Source organism: Coffea eugenioides, chromosome 7 (assembly GCF_003713205.1).
Source record: "Coffea eugenioides isolate CCC68of chromosome 7, Ceug_1.0, whole genome shotgun sequence".
Lineage (NCBI taxonomy): Eukaryota > Viridiplantae > Streptophyta > Magnoliopsida > Gentianales > Rubiaceae > Coffea > Coffea eugenioides.
This window is the reverse complement of record NC_040041.1, coordinates 11,281,561-11,300,121: the sequence shown is the minus strand read 5'-3', so window position 1 is coordinate 11,300,121 and position 18,561 is coordinate 11,281,561. Positions and strand designations below refer to the sequence as shown.

At 38.0% G+C, this 18,561-nt stretch overlaps 1 protein-coding gene and 1 long non-coding RNA gene across 2 annotated transcripts; both read right to left on the bottom strand.

Annotated features, from left to right (window-relative positions):
- Window positions 1–5,646: 5,646 nt before the first annotated feature.
- Window positions 5,647–9,498, bottom strand: LOC113776878 (putative late blight resistance protein homolog R1A-3). The gene is made up of 3 exons (XM_027321929.1): window positions 8,877–9,498; window positions 6,690–8,826; window positions 5,647–6,583 (listed from the first exon to the last, which is right to left on the bottom strand). The coding sequence occupies exons 1-3, from the start codon at window positions 9,496–9,498 to the stop codon at window positions 5,647–5,649; spliced, it is 3,696 nt and encodes a 1,231-aa protein (XP_027177730.1).
- A 1,281-nt stretch (window positions 9,499–10,779) lies between these two features.
- Window positions 10,780–14,258, bottom strand: LOC113778526. Its single transcript, XR_003469277.1, has 4 exons — window positions 13,779–14,258; window positions 13,473–13,518; window positions 11,384–11,474; window positions 10,780–11,307 (listed from the first exon to the last, which is right to left on the bottom strand). It is a non-coding gene; the product is annotated as an uncharacterized LOC113778526 (long non-coding RNA).
- Between the last annotated feature and the right edge of the window lie 4,303 nt (window positions 14,259–18,561).

Sequence of the window (18,561 nt, the reverse complement as noted above, 5' to 3'; positions counted from 1 at the left end):
TTCTCAGGCATTCAGCATTCACGGCCAGGAATGTATAGTGAGCCAACAGATCTATCAATTGCATCTTGTCAACACCTTGCATTGCAGCAAAGAAAAAGAGAGCTCTTGACAACTTCAACTTCTGTAGAAGGTCTTCGGTTAAGTGACTCATATCTTGATCAAGTCTTTGTCTCAACTTAAGGTACTCGCTGAAGCCCTTGACAATGAAATAAGTACTGTTATCTTCATCATCTGGAAATGGCAATTCCAGCCAGTATTGGTGTATCAATCTCATGTGCAATTTCTCAACATCCATATCAAAAAACCACTTATGTTTCTGCAATTTGCTGAGCTTTGAAACTAATTGACCGAAATCCATAAGTTATCCAAGGATATGATATATGATCTTGTTCCAATATCCTGAATATCCTGCAAAACAATCAGGATAATTTTCAAAGGATTTCACATCAACTTTTGTCTTTTTGTTGTTAAAGAATTTCCTGTCAGCTTAATCTAATTAAAATAAATTAAACCATAAGTAAAAGAGAATCGCAATGTTCTCTTCTTTATTATAAACCAAAAATACTCCTTTCAACCTCTTCTCCCCCAACACCCCCCCCCCCCCCACAACCCAAAAAAATTTCCTTCAAATACAGTACAAATTCGATAATTTCGGTAAAATGATATAGGACAAACTACAAAATTTCTTACACAGCAGAAGAAATGCAGCAAATTGAGAAGCTCAACAAGTGTTTTGTCTTGTGTCAATGAATGATAAAAAGAGCCACTTTAATTTAAGTAAAGAATATTAGTTATTTGAGACAAAAGAATTGTTTCTTTCCTCTTTCTCTTGAATTTTTGATGTACCTGTTGTTCACAAGCAATATTTGATGGGCTTTAATGGAAAGAGACTGACTGCAGAAGCTCCAGTCGACAGCAAAAGCATCACCAAGTCAGACTAGAATCCAGCAAATTGATTGAATCAAATCAGAACTTTTGAGGGACTAAATATTTCAGAAAAATGCTACAGAAAACGAATAACTGCTACAAGCAAGTCTCCATTTTCTTGCCGAAAGATACAACTAGTGGCAAGCCTGGACGGTTGTCATACTAAACGCTGTGTTGGACTTTGCCGGAATTTTGGGTCAGAATTGTGTCGAGTCTTGACAACTGACAAGAAAGAAACTGCTAAAATATTAAATGCAGGACCAGTTAGATGCATCCACCAGTTATTTCCTCGTTGGCCAGGTAAGTTGGACTAGGCTACTTGCTTGTTTAGTAATGAGTTTTTCTCCTTCTCTGTGCTTTTTTCTGTTTTCCTTCGTCTCCATTATGCCCAGTTTGCCAGTGGCTCTGATTTTTCGAATTCTTTAATAGTTAAATGTATAGCCTTCATCTCTTTCTGAAGTATTATTGACAAGCTACTGGATTAATTTATGTTTTATCATTCAAAAATTTCCTACAACAAAATTTAACCCCGCCTCTTCTTTGTTGAACTATCTTCGAATTCGACTACAAAACTGAAAATGTATTGAAAACATAGACAAAGGTATATCAGAAATCGCACAGAACAAAATGCATGGAGCATGAGATAATTCTCAATCTGTTGAATTAATTGCGTACATGGTTCTTATACTGAACAATTTACATGATAGAATAACTACATAAAAAAAACTTTGCACTGCAAATTCCTGGAATAGGTTCCTATTTCAAGATTTCTTTACAGCCTTTGCAGAATTTTCTGCTACTTTCTTATCTTTAACACTTGACTGTAACTTAGCCCTTTCAACAAGACAATTGGATCTTACTTGCTTGGTTAAATTATCTATTCTTGCCACGTTAAAAGATAAGGTCAGATGGTTAGACAATTTCTTGCCGATATCCAATATGTTATGAATGGATCGGGACCCGATCAATCCCTCAAGGGGGATTTGTTTAGGCTGTGAATGGATTGGATCCGGGCCCGGATACAGCCATTTTCCCGGATCAAACATCCAATTACCCGGATTCAATTAAGCCATTTCCATAAATGGTTAGGATATGGATTTATGAGTTTCGGGTCATTCTATAGGCACATCTGAATAACATAAACATCTATATAAATACATAATATATATCATTATAAGTTATAGCTAATAACTATCTCCCTAAAATAAGAAAGTCGTAATATTCAACCAATGGTTGAATTTTTTTTCCTTAATATTTTACTAATAAAATTTGTTGGATTTAAAAGATTAGACATACTAAAAATGCTTCGTATTGAATCAATTCTGCGAATCAAATATTTGACCCAGATATGAAGTAGTATCAATTGGTCAGATTCGACCCGTTTATAGGCCTAATTTTGTTGAAAATGATGTCGATAGCCTTAAACATTTAAAAATTAGGCAACTTGAAATTTTAGCTAAACCTTTTTAATTTATTTAAAAGGTCAACAATGCCTAGATGATGGAGACTGCACTTGTATTTGAAAATGAGCATGCAAATTGTTTTATGATATTTATTTTAGTGAAATTCATGAGCATTTGATATACTAAATAATGAACAGTTTTTCTCAGTCGTTAGAAGACAAATTATTGCTTAAGAAAAGTTATTACATAATACATCGGTTTAGGGTTCTTCAAGACTTTAATGCATTAATTGCAGATGCAACATGTTATTAATTTCCACGTTGCCCAAGTAAATATATCTTGACTAATAAGCATTTGCCCTTCTCCTTCACTGTTTTGTTTTCCTTTGATCAGCTTTAACCTTTCTTTTTTATTGCCCTGTTTGTCGACAATTCTGACTGCTTAAATTCCAGCCTCGAATCCAAATCTTACTGCTTAAAGCTTTTACCATGACTATCTATTCTAGCTTCATATTTCTTTTTTCTTTTTGTTAAACAAAGGTTTTTCGTTGCTATCCAGTTCATTTCGGGACCTAATTAAGCTTTGTTTGGATGTTGGTTTGATAGTCAAAATACTGTTTCAAAACTTAATTAAAAGGTTAAATGGGATTAAGAACTGAAGAAGCCGGGTTCCTTTGGGGTTCTTTAATCTTAAGGTTAAATCAGATACATGATGATATGGGAGATGCTGATTAGGGTCAGAAAGTTGTTGATTTGGGAGATGCAAGAGGGGTTTTTAGTGACTTGAAATTTCTGCCTAGTTTCATGAATAGCTTTTTACATTCCATGTGGTGATGAAGGCATACCTACCCCAGGGAGATGTCAAGATAGAGTTTGATGAATTCCCGTCCTAAATATGACAAAGATTCGTACCACAGGGACCTGAACTTGGATACTGCAACAGTAACAGTAAAGTATTCAGTAGGTGAAGTAGAATTTACACGGGAACATTTCATCTCTAATCCAGATCAAGTGAAAGTAGTAAAGATATCTGCAAGCAAACCAGGGTGTTTGATTTTCACGGTGTCCCTGGATAGCAAATTGTTGACTTATTGGCTCAATAGCCACAATTGTCAATTGTGCAAAGCTACAATTGTTGACAATTGTGCACAAACTCTACATTCCACATCGTTAGTTTTGTTAGGAATTCTCTCATTTGTAAATTATAAATAGAATGATCTTTTGATAGGATAAAATATACCAAACAAGAGAATTATAACTTGTTTCCTTCTCTCTCTTTGTAATATTTCTTCTAATGAAATATTAAGTTGTCAGTGGTGTCCGAGAACGTAGACAAATTAGCCGAACCTCATTAAATTCTGGTGTTCTAGTGTCTATTTAGTAGCTATATTTGTAGGTATATTTGTAGTCAATTATTGTGCAATTAATTGCATATATAGGTGATTCTGTCTAGGAAATTAGTACTTAAGCAGGCCAGTGTGTCTCACGAAATATTTCCTGGGAATTACCATTTTGTAATTTTAGGTACAATAATTTACTTGTTATACCTTAATTTGGTAGAGCTTTTTTCCGCAACACAAATTACATCACCATTCATATGTAAAGGGAAAAGGTCAGATTGTTATGCGGGGAAGTTGTCCTGGCAAAAGAATTGCACCTCAATCAATTGAAGATGATGACCATCCTAGAGGAATTCAGTTCTCAGCTGTTCTTGATATACAGAGTAGTGGTAATTTGGGTGGATTACATGTTTTAGATGACAAGAAACTTCAGGTTGAGGGTTGCGATTGGGCCATTGTCGTGTTGTTGGCATCATCTTCATCTTCTGATTCCCAATGCATTCCAAGGCACATCCTTTGGTGGAAGAATGTCTTGCTTTCTTATTGGACTGGTTGATTGAAGGCCACGACGGTTATCTGGAAACCAATCCGTCCACCTCGCCAGTGTGAGCATAATGTTACTACACCTGACTGTAAGCCTGCCAGTGTGAGCAAGACTTCAACCATGGACATGGCAATTATTAGAGAAGTTTTCTCTTCCATTGTTTCTGCTGCGGATGCACTAGCTACACTTGTCAATAGGTGTTAAACAAAAGTGAAGATGAACTGATTGAAAGAGTTTATGAAGCTCAGCAACATCTTTATCCAACCAAGATTTCTATGGATGGAACCATCATGGAATGGGTTTGTTATCCTCTTAATCACTTATTTTTTTGGAAGATTTCCCAAGATTATGCTGAAAGGATAAACAAGTGGCTAGACTGGTTTCATTTTGGCAAAAAGAACATATTGAATCTGTTCAATTATCATTTCCATGACAGGCACAGGACTTCCAGGATCCTCAGGTTCATCATAGGAATCTGTCACACTTATTTGGTTTGCTCCCTGGTCATACAATAACTCTTGAAAAAACTCCTGACCTCTGCAAAGAAGCGGAAAAAACAGTACAGAAAAGAGGTTTGTTTTGAGACTTCTTCAGAAGATGTAGTGAAATCACAATCCTGTTTTCTCAATTTAGATGAGTAACAAAACTTAACACTGATCTTATCGTTTCTACACACCGTTACTTATACTAGATGAATACTGAAATCACCGCAATTCTTCCTCTTTGGAGAATACCTCTAATTGAAACTTTTGGTAGGAGAATTGTTAAATGTCTTTTGTGACTTCTCTGGATTAACAGGTTTAAGGTTAGAAAACAAAAGACTTCGATCGGATATATATATATATGAATTCTTCACAGGCTTTATTTCCTATAAAGAATTCAAAAAAGAAAAAGAAAAAGAAAGCGTTGGATCATTCGGCTATTTCTTCTGACAGATGAACCTTAGTATGCGTTACTCTTAACTGTACTGTAGAAAAAATGTTACAGAAGTGCATCTTCCTGTATATGCTTGTGAAGCACTGGGCAGAAGGATTGTATAAAATCTGCTGAGTGGTATTGAAGAATATTGCAGGCGCAGCTATGATTTCAAAAATATCAAATATTCAATGGCAAGAACATTAGGCACAGAGTAGGATAGATAATGTTGGACTAATTAGTTCTTGACTATTCTTGCCACTGCAATCATGAAATTGTAGAATCAAATTCAACAAGGCATTGGAAACTTAAAAAGTTGCTTTAAGAAACATAAATAGTATTACACATGAATTTTATTCAACAGATACAAATAGTAACGTAGTAGCATTACAAACCTAAAGAGTGGAATCCCAATCTGTTTTCTCTCTTTCAAATCTACCAAGGTTGAAAAGACATGACTGATTCACCTCTTCAACATGCAACTGAGATGGAATTGATTCTCCCAAAGATCTAAGCACTCAAGAAATTGCCCAAATCTTAAAATTTTCTTGAATAAATATTTTTAGACACTCGTTTCCCATATCCATCTGTTGTTCTTGAATTTGCTTAACCAAGCTTGCGGTAGACTTGTGACACCATTTGACCTCTATCACTTCAATAGTTGGAATATCCCCTAAACAAGAAGGGACTTCTTCCAGCTTAGAACAACCTTCCAAAACCAGTTTCTGAAGAGGGGGGAAATCATCACAAGAGGCTGTCCACCTGACAATGTCCAAGTATGCCAACTTCAAGAATCTGAGCTTAGGAAATGCCCCTTCTCCCATTTCCCATGTTTCCCCCACAAAGGCTCCACTTAATTTGAGCACTTCAAGATTGGGCAGCTCTGCAATTGCTGATATTTTATTCCATGGCAGTTTATTTTGTTCAAACCTGGCAAGCAACCCCGGCCCATCAAGGATTGAGAGTGTTAGTTTTCGTAGGTTTAGGGGGAATGCAAACTCAACTCTCTGAAAGCTAACCACTTTGAGTGATTCTAGTTGACTCAAAAAATCGAGCTTGATAATCCTGTCGAAACTCTCAGCAGAGTATCTTCTGCCCCCCACGCATTTTAGCCTGCGGATGCTTGGTAACTTTGTCAGTGTCTTTTGGAAAATTTGAGGTGAGGGATCAACAGCAAGGGTAAAGGTTTCAAAATGATATATATCTTGGGAGACTTCAAGATCGTCAGATGAAAGACTAAAAGCAACTGGAGAAAGAATACCTTCCACATATAGGTGCCTCAATTTCTTCATGCTCCGAATAGTATCAGGCAATCCAACATTTCCATCATACACTTTGATGATAAAAGTTTCTAACCTTGAGAGATTGGCTATTGACGATGGGATGGAATTTATATAACACTGAATGGTCAAGTATCTCAGGTGAACAAGCAATACTACTTCCCTTGGAAAATAACTACCAAGACAAAGTTTTCCCAAATCCAGCACTCTAAGAAGTTTAAACATCTTAAAACGGAATGAGTAAACACCACAGTACAAACTTCCAATCATGATTGGAAAACCAGATCAAGGAGCGTAAATTGGGAAAAAGTAGTCTCGAATTCTTCAATTCCTCTTCTGTGGCAGAGTAAATAAAAAATCGATCGGTGCTGTATGATCCATTATAAGTAGAAAGCTCAGTATGCCCAGGCAAAATCCGTAGAAATCTTTCTTCTTTGGCTTTTTCCACGCAAAACTCATGCACCAAATCATGAATTCGGCAAGCTTTGACCCCCCCTACAGATCTTTGTAGCGTAACCATAACTAAACTTCTAGTGATCAGATCCGTCAAGTAGCCATCTGCCACATCCTCTAAGTCACTTGGCTCAGTCTTCCGCACAAATCCTTCAGAGATCCATAACAACTTTAACTTTCGAACAGGAATGTCTTGGTCTTCCTGGAATGCACCAAGGTAGAGGAGGCATGGCTTCAAATAATCGGGTAAATGACTGTAACACAGCTCCAGTGTCTTCATGCAGTGCTCGGTCTCAATAACTGAGCGAGAGCTCAGACTATTTGCAACTTCTTCCCAGCAATCTTCCTTAACATTTGAAAGAATTCCAGCAACAAGGATAACTGTGAGAGGTAGGCCCTTACAATTTTTTGCTATTTGCTTTCCAACTACTCTTAATGCTGGAGGACAAACTTCTTTGCCGAATATCTTTGTCTGCAGCAATGCCCAACTCTCTTCATCCATAAGTTGCCGAAGATGGTGAGGCGTGCAATCTCGTTTGAATTGTGAAGACAAATTATGAAATCTACTGGTGAAAAGAATCCTGCTTCCATTGGCATCATCTGGCAATGATGGTTTCAACAAGTTCCATGGCTCAATGTCCCACACATCGTCCAAAATGATGAGATACCTATTCCCCTTCAAACACTTGTAGAGCTTTTCTGCCAAATCATCTTCATTCATATTCAGATATTGGTCAAACCTCTCAGAAGCTATAAAACCAAGAATCTGAACCAACAAATTGTGCTTGCTATACACTTGAGAAAGAGTACACCAAGCACAAATATGAAAGTGGCCTAAAACTGAAGGATCATTGAAAACTTTGCTGGCTAATGCTGTCTTGCCAAGTCCAGGCATGCCCACAATCGAAACAATATCCAACAGCTTTGAACCCCTGGTAATTTTATCCATAATTGTTTTTACCTCATCATCAAGACCCACCAGAACATCATTCAATCCCAGGGTGTTATGTTGTGATTTAATGCAAATAAAATTCTTCGTGACCCTCTGAGCTTCAATATCATGCCTCATGCTGTCATAGATTTCAAGAGCCTCAGTCTTCACAAGTTTGATATCTCCAGCAATAGTATCCAAACATTCAGGTTTATCCCCCACCACAACAGAGTCTATCACTAACTCTGCCTTATATGCAACCTCCATCACATGATTCCAAACATCTCGTAGTTTTTCATTTTGGTTGCGCTGCTCCAGAATATTTTGTAGAAAAGATCTTAAGAATATAAGATCTTCTTGGATTGTGAGGATTTGATCCTTTGGAAGAGTAACTAAATCATGCTCAGAACATGCTAGTTCCACAAGATTTTCTAGTAGGAAATCAATGGAGCCCAACTCATTGGTCCTTGGAAACCTATATGATGATGGTGACGTAACTGGATAAATTTGTGTAACTTCTCCCTTAATAACCTCAAGCACTTTCAGCAAATGAAACAGCTCAAGATCTGTTTCCTTGGCCAGGCCTATTTCTATTTCATTCACAGAAAGTGAGAAAGTCATGATTCCTGCATCACAGACCACAATTCTGATAAGATCCTTCAGTTCGTCATGTAGCTCATTGAACCTCTCTTGCTGCTGGCTAAGAAGGATACTCAGGAATCTCACTCCCTGATGGAATTTTAGCATTTGATCCTTCACTGGAACCAGAATGCTATTATGTGATATTAGGTCCATAATGTAATCTAGGAGACAGACAATAAATTTAGCCACCAGATTCTTGTTCTCCTCAAGAGCTAAATTGTGTGATGATCTTGACAATTTTGAAGCAGTTAGGACATGGATATAAGTTTCTTGGACTTGGGGATCAACCGGATCAATCTTCTCGTGCAGCAGTTGAGAAATTTCAAATTCCATTGCATTGCAAACCTCTTCATCGTCTCTCTCAAACCAAGATATAGAAATCAGGCGTGCAGCTTTGATAGCCACAACTTCAGTGTGAATCAGCAGATCATCAATTGCTCACCCTGAACGCCCTGCAGTGTGACAAAGCAAATGAAACTCTTCAAGAACATTAGTTTCTCTTTAAGGGTATGTATTAGATAATGAAAAGCTTCACCAAATTCATGATCTCCGAAGAGAAGATCCTCCAGATTATCAGAGAGGGAATCAATGAGATCCATAACTAGTCGTGTATCTCCCAGTGAGTAATGGCCCAACAAAATATTGATCCATGATTCATTGATTTCTTTCTCAAACAACAATTCGATATCTTCCTGGAATCCAACGAGCTCACCTTCAATGCCACTAAAATCTGATGCACCAGATTGCATATCTCTAAGATAAGCAGAGTGAAGATCGTGCTGTATCCTGGTAACCAGATCTTGAATTGTGAACAAAATAATACTATGTCTCACTCTGTCAGACTTAGTATTAGCCTTCTCCTCCTGATCATGTTCCAAAATCGTTCCATGATTCCTCCTCCTGCAATTTCTCATATACAGATCAAAAGTTTTCAATAATCTAACCTCCAGCATCAGGTTCCTGATATCAGAAGAAAAATACTTGCTGAACGGATTGTCACACCATTCCAGATAATCCAAGGCAAGATCAAAGTAACTAGTAGCACTAATGAAGGGCATCTCCATTTTACTACTACTTTTCAATCTGATATCAGATTGCTATCTCTCTAGCTATTGAAAGAACTTAGTTCCAGATCTATAACTTTCTCACAAGTCATAATTTAAAGCAGTCGAACACCAATAGTCAAATATTGCTGCCAAGACTTTCTCTTTTCTTTTCTTTTCTTTATCTATTCACCATTTTTTTTTTAAATTTGGGAAGGGGACTCGGTGACAATATCAAGTCAACAAACACCAATTTCACTCTCCCTGTCTAGCGTCCTTGTTTAATTTCTTCATATGACATCGTCTGCAGGCCATCATTTAATAGGTCGAACCCAAACTCAACGATTGCTAAAATCTGCCATTGAATGAAAGATGAAGTGAATAATTGGAAACATAGCTAAAACATTGTGTTTAGACTTGCAAAATGCCCATTGCACTCTGCTCTTAACTTTTTCTCCTGACAAGAATGCTATGTGAGTATTTACCCTGGGAACTTCTTGGCCTTGTTATTCTATCTTATCTTCATTGATCTTCAGAAACCAAACTGCTATTATTTGGTGCAGGTATTATGTATTAATTATGTAAAAACTTTTGACTTTTTGAGTTTTTTAATGAAAGATGCTGTAGTTAATTCTTCTAACTGCGTTCTTCAAAAGATTTGATTTGAATTGTTGTGAGTTGACTGACTAAACTAATCTAAACTCATGGAGGATATGAGTCTATTATCTAAGCATTCTATGAAATTTTAATACATAATGTCCAAAAAACTTGAATGCACTTTGTAGCTGAGAGCAATTCGCAATTTTTTTTAGCTTAGTGACACATTAAGAACAAAATATCCACCACAACCTTTTTTGGAACTCAATGGCAGTTTTCCTTGTCTCTATTTTCCAGGTCCATTGCAATATACTGGCAATCTGTAACTCCCCCCCCCAAAAAAAAAAAAAAACTGTTGCAGTACTGCAGTTTTAATCCTATAATGAACAGAAACAAAAGTCGAATCAAATAAGCAGACAGGTCAGAGTAAACAGTAGACAAGTCAGAAGAAAATGGGCATCAGGGACACATTTAATACCATGGCTGGATTTCCTTAAGAAAAGTAGTATAGATAAACAGAAAGATCTATGATTTTGGAGTAGATAATAGACATGTAAATGAACAAGACACGGATAAAAACTCATATTTATTATAAACAAAAATACAATTTGTCCGTCATTGAGAACATAGTTAATATAAACAAAATCTAAAATTTTATCCTTCTTATCCTACTCAGATCTTCATCACTTCTTGCAAGTTAATTACTGAGAGAAAAATATACTATCCAATTCAATTTGGCGCATGGTTTTTCCTTTAGAGCAAAACAGTGCAATCTAATAATTTTTCACTGGATTACAATAGTCATTTTCTTTTGATTGAGAGCAAATGAAATTTATATTGCTGCTCTTTCGGAGTCTGAGCTACCAGCAACACTTGATCCACTTCATCAGCGAAGAGCAATGGCTGCTTATGAATGGTGCAAAAGAAGAAGTTTTAACACAACTTATAAGATGATGAGCAAGCTAGTGAGCTACGATGCTGGAAGGAAGAGATTATCTGTCAAGAACAAGATCAAACAGGGAGAGCATGAAGTTTCAATAGCTGATGAAGCCTCCGGCGAGTGACTGATCCATCCAGTTAAGAAATATTCAATTCAAGAACCTTGCCAGCATCAGAAATACTTCCCTAGTTGAGGGATCCGTTCCAGGCCAGTAATGCAAGAAGGCTATCAAGCCATCCATGCGTGCTCCAGCAGTCTGTGGTTTTATTTTGGTTGTCCTCCTGTGCAGTACCCTGCTGCATTACGTACTTGAATTAATGAAAGGAACTAGTAGAAGAAAAAAGAAATAGAGAAGTGGAGCATTTATACCAGACAATTTACAGGCAAAAACTTAGCAGTACAGTTCCAATATCTGTTTAAAAGTTGGATGGCCTTTCTTGGAGGACCTGCAAAAGGAAATCTAAGATTTATAGAACACAAGAGTCAGATGCTGTTTTTCGGCTTTGAGGGGCAATGGAACAAAAAAGAAAAGCCAGGATATGGAGCAGAAGAAAAAGATCGACAATAACCTTTCAATTCAAGGAGACTAAGCCTCACGAGGGGGGAGGGGGAAAGGTGAGGGCTTGAGAATTGAACTAGATTCCTCCTGATTATCTGTTTAATTTTCCTACCAGCAGAGCTGGCTAAAGGGTAAAACCACAAAGCAAACAATAAATTTGACCACCTTCTCTTGGGTTTGGTCAGCCAAAGATAGGACCCTTGGGGAGCTTCCAAATGTCTTTCATATGGAAAAGAACAGAGAGTACATATGTAGACTACGAAACCCAAAGTAGGTGAAGTGATCCTCGATTAGAGGCTAATAATAACATGAAGGAACACCAGAACAGATGACTGTCATTATCCTTTTTTACACTTTTCAGCAATAAAGAATAAAAAATAGACATGATCAAACCACTATGGCAGTTCCAGTTTAGCAACAAAATGCATTTCTAGCTTTCTGAATATTTCAATTGGCACAAGACAGAAAATGTGCCACCTTTGGGCATCAGCTCTCTATACAGACAATTACTGTCGGACTATCTTCCAGATAACTTTCCACTCCCTGTACTCCCTCCTCCCTCTCAAAGACCAACTTTTGGTGGGAGAGAGAGAGTAGATGCTGCAAAAACATCTTTAATAACCATTCCTAGAAAAGGAGAAGTTGCATGGATGATGCACTACCAGTTAGCAGCAACTTATAATCAATGGTAATTCACTTCCTGTAGTATTAGAAAATGATTTGTGTAAACATGTTAATGAATTGCACGAATCATGATAGTGGCATCATGGCATGATTGAATGCTTGTACCACCATGATAGTGGCATCATGGCATGATTGAATGCTTGTACCACTTTTACGCATCAAACGCCATAGCAATTTGCAAAGACCTTCTAGCCTGTTGTCTCTTCCTTAAAACTCATATGTCCCATTCTCAACAAGTAATACATTAACGGGACATTTGTTCAGGATATTAAATTGGTATTCCTGCATTCGCTAGCTCTCATCTTCCCTTAGCTGGCAGTTGATCTATGAGCCAGAAGTTGGTATATTCTTCTCTTCCATCTATTTTTTTCATTTTCTTTTTCTTTTTCTTCTCTTCCCTCTTTGATCAGAAAAATTCACCAGAATCGTTCCCAGGATTCACAATAGCTGTGATTAACTAGAAGTGCAGAAACTAAATCAAACATTTTTTGTTTCTTAAAGATGTTGCAACTTTACCAATTAATTGCAAATGGGAAGCCAGACTGCACAAGTTGGATAGAGGACAAAGTAATAGTCAAAATGCTAAATCTAAATTTTGGTAATGATTCCTTTCGTCAAGTTCAAATTCCCTTCCTCTTTTGCTCCACATCCAGAAACTTTTAGCATCTTTTGGTAAATCAGTTAAATGTTCCATGCAAAATCTATAGGTATTACCAAAGATTACATAAAGTAGATGTCTCTAGAAATTTGTTCGTCTTCAGGAAACGAAGGATACAATCTAACTTTAACAGCTAGAAATTTGTTTCTTTAGCTTCTTTATGCATATCAAGGTGTCAGAAGAACATGGCTAATGGCCAAGGCTAAGCACAACTAGTTTGCAAAGTTTAGAACATTCTACAGGAACATAGCATAACAAAACTCTTGAAAAACAAGCAGGAGCAAACTCACATATCTAGATGGCAAAAATGAAAAAAGAAAAAGAAAAAAGAGGAATAAAAACCAGAAAAATAAAAATCCTTATGTTTACCAAGCTCTGAGTTTTTAATACACATATTCTACACAACATGACCACAATAGCATACCGAATTCTTGGCAATTCAAAATAAATAGAAAAAAGAAACGGAAAAAGAAAGTGTCAGGTCATTCAGCTATTTGATTTCAAAAAAGAAAATTAGTACTCTCACTGGAATACAGAACAGGAATAGTAAAGTGTACCTGGCATGTATTCTTGTGCTCTGCTGGTTGAAAGGATCACACAAATCTGTAGCCATATTGAAGAAAATTTCAGAAACTGGGACGATTGATCATAAACATTATGAAATATTGAAGGAACTGAGAACATCAGAATAGTATATAGAAATAAATATATTTGATAGACAATGTTGAATTCATATATGCATGTCTAATCAAATCAAATAATTAATTGGAAATCTCCAGAAATTGCGTTGAGAAGCACGAAAAGTTATAGCATTGAACTGATTGAACATATACAAATAGAACATCAAAGAAAATATATCTAACCTAATAAGTGGAACCACACTCTGCTTTTGCAAAATGTGATGAGAGGAGATCGACTCTCTTTCTGAGTTGGCACTTAGAAGAAAACGTGGACCATCACCAATTCCGTGCAGCAGCAACAATCTTTAGATCCTTATTTCCCATATCCATCTGTTCTTGCCGAATTTGCTTCACAGAATTTACTGCAGACTCAGGACACCATATTACCTCAATCATGTCAAGAGTGAGGGCTTCCCCTAAACAAGAAGGGACCTCTTCCAGCCATTTACACATAGTCAAAACCAATTTCTCAAGACAGCAAAAATTATCAGAAGAGGCGGTCCACCAGCGAAAGTCCAACTGTGACAATTTCAAGAATCGGAGGTTTTGGAACTCCCCTTCTTGCATTTCCCACTTTTCCCCCACAAAGGAATCATAGCCTAATTTAAGGACTTCAAGGTTGGGGAGCTTTCCAATTGCTGAAATTTTACTCCATGGCTGACGATTATTTGAGAAAGTCAATTACATGTGTCGAATCTGTGCAATAATAAATACTAAAAAGTCCTAATTACCACCACAATTAATTATAGAGTAAATCTAAATACTGGAGCAGGGACCCTAGGTGTGTAATGGGTTACTTGATTCATCCTATTTTCGAAGAGTTTGCTTGATCCGTTATACCAGATTTGTCTATAAAAATATTAATTTTGCGTACAATGGCAAGTAAGATCAATTCCACAGGAAACGGGTAGAAAGTTGTTTCTTTCCAAGTCAATAGAATAAAATTGGGGGATGATTAATGGGATGAAAATGAAAATAAAATAAAATAAGTAAAATTCAAAAGATAACTCAACAAGTACAATTTACTAAAATTAGCAATTAATAAAATTCTACCCAAATGATCTACTGCTTAAGCACGGTCCAATTAAATGATCATCGATGCAAAGATATTTCATTCATTCGTCATTAGGTTGGTTATAGTTATCAATAAACTCTAACAACCAGTTCTTCCTTACTTTTTCGACAGTCAAGGTACGACCGTTGACTGCTTCCCTAACCAGAAAACAACCCTAAGTACGACCATAGGAATTTAATTATCCAATTGCATTAAAGCTAGAAGAACCCAACCCTAATCAATAAACACGCTAAAAGGATTTATTTAAACTAGATCTTGCGTTCCCCCAATATAAAGCCAATTATGGTGGTTGCCACTAGGTATCAACTAAATGAACAATTACGGATTCAATTTAGTTAATGTGACAGTAGGCTATTAAATTAAATCAAATACCCGGCCGTTGATATTCAATTAATAAAATACCCATGAACAATTAATTCAGGAAATGCACGAATAGTAACGAATTGGAAGAAATAATAAAAATTTGATTAGATCTCACAGATGTTATGCCCCGCGTCTTCGCGTTAATCCCTGGGTAGAATGGGGATTTTAGCCACTTCTCATCATATCAAGCTCGCGAGATTTGATTAATATCATCCACTCAATGGCCCAGGAATTAATTGCCGAGGAATTGGGGAAGATGAATTAATCGGAGTAACAACAAAGAAAAATCTGGCTTCGTCTTCGTATTGGAGCCACCAGTGTACGAACAAAAGCTAAAGTAAATTATACAGAGCCAAAATAAGAGCCAAGGAGTCAAAGTGTCACAGTCGAAAAGCAAAACGAAAATCTGCAATCGTCTGACCGCTCTAGAAAAGAAAACCAAAGCTAATGTCTCAAGTACACGTGAATCTGGCCTTCCTCCCCTTGGCCGCTCAAAACAAGAAAAGAAGAAAAAGCGTCTGCCCCTCTGAGCAAAAGCCAATCTCCTGAAAAAAACATCCCTCCCCCTCTCTTTCTTTCTCTTTCTTTTATTCAAGCCGCCGCCAGTAGTCTTCAAAGGGTTAGGAGGCCCACAACTTTTGTTTAAAGGTTCTAATCTAATGCTCCGGGTTCACGTGGACCGGGCTCCTTAGTTGGCTTGGCTGCAATTAATCCTGCGAGTCCGTCTTTTTGATGTAACTCTTTCGGTCTCTGGCGTGGGCATGTCCTGAGACAAAAAGTCTTCTGAAATTTTTGCCCTGCGAGAGCATTTTTTTCGCCAACCACCTATAATCCATGCAAATATGAAATATGAGCAAAACTTCAATATTTAGCACATTAAATAGCCAAAATTAGGACAAAATAATAGTGCAAAATGTGCCAAATAATTGCTCTATCAAATCCCCCCACATCTAGACAATGCTTGTCCTCAAGCATTTCGAAACTCAGAAGTACAACCAAGCGAGCAAAGGTCATGTGGTAATCTATACTAACACAAACATCTCAGATCCCTGACAATATTACCAAAATTAGAACACACAGGACAGGTGGTAATTCAAAGAAAATGTATGAATGCTAGGACCGCTCAAATCAACACCACGGAATGGAATTACCATAGGCTTGCACATTTATCACATCTCCACCACTGAAAAGTAAACTGAATACACAAATCAAAGGAACTTCGATAAGGTTGTAATGGGGCTTAGGTAAAGGCAGGGTAGGAAGGTATAGACAGGGGGTATGTGTCAAGAGACTGTCCGAAACCCACCATGTAACCATAATGCTTCGCCGGAGAAATTCCCCGAACAAGACAGTTTCCACCTGCTGTACACACTGAGCAAGTGCCGCTATATATATATATATTTTTAAAGGGGAATGTCTTGCAAGGCGTGGGCACGCCCTGTAAGCCAAAGTCTTCTGATCACTTCCTTCAAGTTTTTTTTTTTTTTTAAGGGAGAATGTCTTGCAAGGCGTGGGCACGCCCTGTAAGACAGAGTCTTCTGATCAATGGCCTTTTGTCAATTTCTCCCCTTTATACAAGGATAGCATCATACAGCTCCTAATCTAACAACACTTGCAACCCCAGATTTATTTGCCTTGCTCAAATGATGGAATTCAGACATCCCTTGACAACGTAGGGGTGAAAAAGAAAGTCTAAAGAGGTCTTGGGTCATCAACATGGCTAACAAACAAACTCGACGGATAAAAACTCAAATTGGTTTACTATTGGGAGACAAGATGAAGGCATGGTTTTTAGGAAGTTAAAGGAGGTTTAATCCTAAATGCCCTTATCATTTCAAATTCATCCAGTTCAACAAAATGTGGTATCGACATGTACAAAATAGCAAGTTCTAGAATGCCAATATCATGTGTGATATTCACTCAATCAAACAACAAAAGAGCAAACAAGAATAATGTGCTCAAACAAGGCTCAAAAGCTCCCAAATTACAAGAATGAGTCAAATCCAGCATATTCAACATTCGACGACATTGCCAAAGGAAGCAAAATGCACGGCTAGCATATCTGACCACATACCCATGCACCATGATTGTACAATTCATCATAGCAGCATGCTCTAACAGCTAAGAAACGAAGCAATAGAAAGAAAGTCAACTAACTACACACCCCTATATATATATATATATTTTTTTTGCAGTAAAAGGAATTAATGGTAGTAAAAGGAAATAATAACAACCATCCTCAACCATCCCCCCCACACCTAAAATCTACATTGTCCCCAATGTAGAAATGACAAATGAAGTAGGAGGGGAATAAGTAGAGAAACTTCCCTAACTACCGAGAGAGGGCACTGAGGCACTAAGGTGGAGGAGGATGAGGTGGGGTGAATCCGATGTGAGCGAAGAAGGTCGCTTGATTGTTTGCCTGAATACGGCCGAACACCTGGAGCGCCTCAAGACGGCCATCTAATCTTGACACTTGGGTGTTTAGCTCATCAGCGGAATGTTGGAAGTGCTGGTAGCTAGAGTCCTAAACAGGAGGAGTATGAGAGGAAGACGGGCCCGCTTGATCTGGATGGGGTGGAGAGTCAGTGGAGGGGACAGTCAGAGGCACCTGGGGCTGTGGCCCGCCCTCGCCAGGGGGCGTAAACTGATAGACATCGCCCATTTTGAAAATAACCCCCATTCGCTCCAAGCTGCGCAAATCCAGTGGCTCTATCTCACGAGCCAGAGCGAAGCGGTGCTCTCCGTCGAGGTCTAGCAACCCCAATCGAATGGCTAAGTGAGCAATGAGTGAGCCCAGAATCACCGGTTTATTATGCTTTTGAATGACCGATTGCATTTGGGTGGCTACCCAACATCCCAAGTTAACCTGAACTTTGTTGCGCATGCACCAAAGAAAATAAAATTCCACCTTGATGAGAGTGCCGGAGGAATCCTTTCGGCCCGAGAAATTGTGCGCCAAAAACCGATGGATGACCTTCAAAACAGGATCCTTCAGATGAGAGGCCTTGGACTGACTCGGATTGTAAAGTTGACGATCCGTGGACCACTTCCTCCAAATGTCAATGTAATCCGTAGAAAACGGTCTGGTGTAGTCACACGCACTGTTTATATATGCCCCAGATGCAATGGTATCTTCACTAACAAATCCCAAAGTCAGATTAAACTCATTAATGGACATACTATACTATGTGACCCTTAATCTGAATTGAATAGTCCCCTTCTCATCCAAAGTGATGAATTCATTTTTTAAGAACTCGAAGGTGGAGTAGAATTCACAACACAACTCCTCAAACGTGGCGTAACCAATGGTGAGGTACTTTTCCCAACCTATTGCCGAGAACAACTGTTCAACTTCTCGGACAGTCTGCAAATGGTCCAGGGTTAGGGCATGGAAGCATTTATAGGGGGCAACGGGACGGTACACTAAGCTGTTAAGCCGGTTCCCCCCACTCTCCGGGAGACATAGTGCTCTTATTCAGGCCCAAATGGGATCGAATTGGGGGTTGAACCGGGGCTCGTCGCTTA